The following is a 4,525-nucleotide window of genomic DNA, read 5'->3' as shown; positions in this document are numbered from 1 at the left end:
TTACTAGAATGGTGCTGGGATAGAGGGGTTGTCATATGAGGAGAAGCTGAAATCTCTGAAATTGTTTTCTCTTGAAAAAAGAAGAGTTAGGAGGGATCTGATTGAGGTGTTTAAGATTGTAAAGGGAATTCATAGTGTTGGTGCATCATCTTTTTTTCATATTTAACAGTGAAAATAGCAGGACTAGGTGACACAAATATACATTTTGGCAAAGTACGAGTCATCTTCAGCTAAGACAGTTTTATTTTTCTGACAGGGTGGTTGGCCTTTGGAATGGGTTGCCTTCAGATGCTGTGGAGGCAGTAAGTTTAAGTGAGTTTAAGAAAAAGCTTGATATGTATATGAATGCTAAGGGCTGACTTTAAGATTTTTTCAAAAATTATTTTAATTTAGTTTAAAGGATGGAACAGCGAAGATGGACCAATAGGTCCCATGTTATCCCAAAACGTTATGTTATGTTATATTTTATGAATCTACAACTACATGCAAATTGTGAGCTGTAGTTTTTCTGTCTATCGAATTCAAGAAATGGTTTGTTTTGTCCATGATATTCCTGCTCTATCTCTGGCAAAGTTTCACCCGTTCCCCTTTTTGGTAGTTATAATTTTGATACATACTACACAAAATATTAGTTTCCATTTTTTGTATGGGCTGTTCTTGACCTAGTGGTTAGTATGCTGGACTCTGGATCTGAGAGTCCAGCATAGAGTCTATGGTTCACATTCTGTTGTCACAGTAAAGTTCCATTATTTGTTTAAAGTAGACCAATGGTTGGGGGTGGCTAACTGTCTTCCCCTAGTCTATCAGCTCAAAGTTAGGGATAATTAGTGCAGATACTGTCTTCCCTCTAGTCTATCAGTTCAAAGTTAGGGATAATTAGTGCAGATACTGTCTTCTCTCTAGTCTATCAGTTCAAAATTAGGGATAATTAGTGCAGATACTGTCTTCTCTCAAGTCTATCGGTTCAAAGTTAGGGATAATTAGTGCAGATACTGTCTTCTCTCTAGTCTATCAGTTCAAAGTTAAGGATAATTAGTGCAGATACTGTCTTCTCTCTAGTCTATCAGTTCAAAGTTAAGGATAATTAGTGCAGACAGCTCTTGTGTAGCTTTCCATGGATGTCCAAAGAAAAATACTCCAAACCTTTTTCTTTCATGCTGGCTTGTTTAAATGTATATTTTTTAAATTATCCACTACTAGATATCTGTCACATTTTCATGATGACAGTAAGTTTTTAAATATTAGCCCAATTTATGGTTTTAGCAGTAAAAGCTGTATAGCATTTTAAGGTAAACATTTTATAAATAATAAATTTAAAAAAGTTTTAGGTATAAAATATCCTCATGACTCTTAGAGTTTCTGTTTTATTTATAACATAGGTCAGCTTTCTGAACTGGTAAACACTGTGGGTTTTATCAGGCTTCCAGAGTTGAATACTACACTTGGACTTGAATATTGTGTGGATCAATGTACTAATGGCCCTTGGTTCATCTATGATGTTCCAGTTTCTCGTTACATGACCTTGGATTATGTGACCCTGCAGTTTAAGTATGTCATCTCTTCATTATTTTTGAACAACTTATAGTAAATTTTTGGATCAGCCACTAAGTTTGAATAAATAAGTAAACTTTGTATCTTCAGTTATTATTGAATTACATTTGAGGGTTATTTCCGGGATACTTGTGACACACTATAACTTAATAACTTAAAATTACAGTGTGAAAGGTGTAAACTGAATACAGTGATAAGTAGTGAGTTGAACTTTGAAATAAAAGATAACATAATCAGAGGCTTTGGAACCATGGGTGCTGTAGCACCCCTGCTTTTACATATTTGACTTATATAGCAACTTTAAGTTGTATTATTATATTCATTTTCTAGGGGTATGCCCCCAGACCCCCTAGATTGAGCTGCTCCTTATACTCTCAATCTCTCATTATAAAATCTGCGTGTCTAGCCAAGCATCCCCACTTTTACATATTTGACTTATATAGCAACTTTAAGTTGTATTATTATATTCATTTTCTAGGGGTATGCCCCCAGACCCCCTAGATTGAGCTGCTCCTTATACTCTCAATCTCTCATTATAAAATCTGCGTGTCTAGCCAAGCATCCCCACTTTTACATATTTGACTTATATAGCAACTTTAAGTTGTATTATTATATTCATTTTCTAGGGGTATGCCCCCAGACCCCCTAGATTGAGCTGCTCCTTATACTCTCAATCTCTCATTATAAGATCTGCGTGTCTAGCCAAGCACCCCCACTTTGCAACTCTTTCCTACACCACTGATAATTGAAGTATATGATACACAATAAAGGAGTTATATGTACAACTGTAACTGCATGGTGATGGTGAATCAAACCATTTAATAAGATCAAATAAGGTTTGGAGATTAAGATTTGAGGACATCTCTAGAAATCAGTGACCAGGAAAGAGATCTGGACTTGAGTCCAAGTAGCTCATGCAGTTAATAAGAGTATTAAAACTGTAAGGGGTCAGAAATATGTAAATAAAAATTAGTAGTGAAAAATGAATAAAAACCATTCTGATATCCAATTTAATATTTAACTCTTAATCAGTTTTATCTCAGTATATGTCAGACTTGGCCTTTTATTAATGATATTGTTACGACATTGAAGTCACGTGACTAGTATCATGCCACGTCATTCTCGAACTTTCATGTCTTTTCCTTAAATCTTGTGATATTTCTAGATATAGTGTAGTCTTGTATATATAAGACCGGCCATGAAGCGACGGGGAAGTAGTGAGTAATTGAAATGCAGTCAGAGAGTGTGTAATTGAATGGAGTATTGTTGAAGTCGAGCACGTGAGATGTTTGTTATAGAGCGACTGTTGAAATTAAGTGTATCGTAAAGTTGTATTCGGAAAGAATAAACCAGTTTTATTTAAAAAAGGACTTGTGTCGCTAAAGTTTCGTCGGAAGGAATTTATGGAAAATTAAATAACGAACGGAGATGTAACAATATTTATGCTCATTATAACACATGAAGATGTTAGGAAATCTTTCCTATATAGGGCTGCTGATGACAGTTAAAAAAAACATCCAGCATGGATTTACCTATTAGAGATGTACATGTAAAATGTATTTTTGTACAAACCATAATTTGTTCCTTGAACATTAATTGTGAAAATTGAGCAGTAAGACGTATTGAAATAGTAATATTTAAAAATAAGCTAGCTCAATCTTAATACATTAAAACTGGTATAAGGTTCATAATTATCTTTTCTTCAATTTTCTAAAGTATTGTAACAATTCAAACAAAATGGAAAACAATCCACCTTTAAATCCACTTTACATTAATATCTTAAAATCTATAATCTACAAACTGAGTTGTGGGGAATTCCAGCTTTATACAAACAAATCTCCAAACATTTCATCACAGTGTTTTACCCCTTTTTTTTTATCTTTAAAGTGATATGATGGAAGTACTGGTACACAGAGGATAAAGGTACTTATCAAATGCCACTGGAATCATTATGATCTAATTTAAAGATTGTAAAACAATGTATATTTCTAATAAGATATGTATTTTGTGGTAAGAATAGAAGTTAATATTGTAATATGTAATATTATAATATTAACGGTCAACATTTTGATGGTCAACATTTTTCATCAGTATTGATTCTATTCACTAATACCTTAATTCATCTAATAACTTGGTGCATTTAAATTTACTGCCAGATGCCAAATCCTTTTCATAAGTAATGTGACTTTAAAATTGCATATATACACCAATAGGAATATGTTTAAATTATTTTACATGTTTAATGTTTGTTTTTTTTAGTTTGTCACAGAGCATTCTCATGGAACTATGTACATTTGAAGAACCAAAAAGCTGTATAAATGTGAAACCTAGCTCTTCGTCTCGGCAGGAAGGAACTGGCCACTCTTTCATGGTAAATCTTTATCATGTATTGTACCTAAGTTGTATGGTCATAATAGTAAGAATCTTCAGTATTGAATCAGTAATGGTGAAAAAAATTTTAATTTACAATGTTAAAAAGATTTTTTAAAACTTATCTAACTGCTTCTATAATCCCATGCATCTAAACCGTTAGATTTTAGCATGTATATAAATTAGAAAATATATTAAATTACTGATTTTTTCTAGTTCAAAAATGGATGATTCATAATTGTTCAAAACTTCTAGGTACAATTTTATAATGACAATATAAAAAAAAAGACTAAAGACAAACAGAATACCAATTAATTCAAATATATGAATCAAACTAATTTATAAACAAAAAGAAGCATTAAAAAATAGATGCAATAGTAGAAAAACTAAGTATTAACAATGAAAATTTTCAGCTTTCTTTCCAACTGAAGAGTTCAGAGAGTTAATATATCACCAATTTTTGGTTTGAAATACATTAAAAACTGATTTTGTGTGTCATTACAATAATAGATAATTAATGTAATCATCCTGACTTGTAAGAAGTGAATCAAATACACACACATATATATGTGTATATATTTAAATTATCAGTATTATCCAATAT

General features: G+C 32.1%; 1 protein-coding gene across 2 annotated transcripts in view; it reads left to right on the top strand.

The window, feature by feature from the left end:
* LOC106466084 (myelin regulatory factor-like) overlaps positions 1–4,525 on the top strand; it is an 86,094-nt gene that overhangs the window by 75,923 nt on the left and 5,646 nt on the right. For both annotated transcript variants that reach the window (XM_022394039.1, XM_022394038.1), the window contains exons 20-21: positions 1,380–1,548; positions 3,811–3,922. In XM_022394039.1, the coding sequence (XP_022249747.1) occupies positions 1,380–1,548; positions 3,811–3,922 (281 nt within the window). The remainder of the gene's footprint in view (positions 1–1,379; positions 1,549–3,810; positions 3,923–4,525) is intronic.

This window comes from Limulus polyphemus, unplaced genomic scaffold (assembly GCF_000517525.1).
Source record: "Limulus polyphemus unplaced genomic scaffold, Limulus_polyphemus-2.1.2 Scaffold2145, whole genome shotgun sequence".
NCBI classification, from domain to species: Eukaryota; Metazoa; Arthropoda; class Merostomata; order Xiphosura; family Limulidae; genus Limulus; species Limulus polyphemus.
Note: the sequence above shows the minus strand (reverse complement) of the source record. Positions and strands in the feature narration are given on the sequence as shown.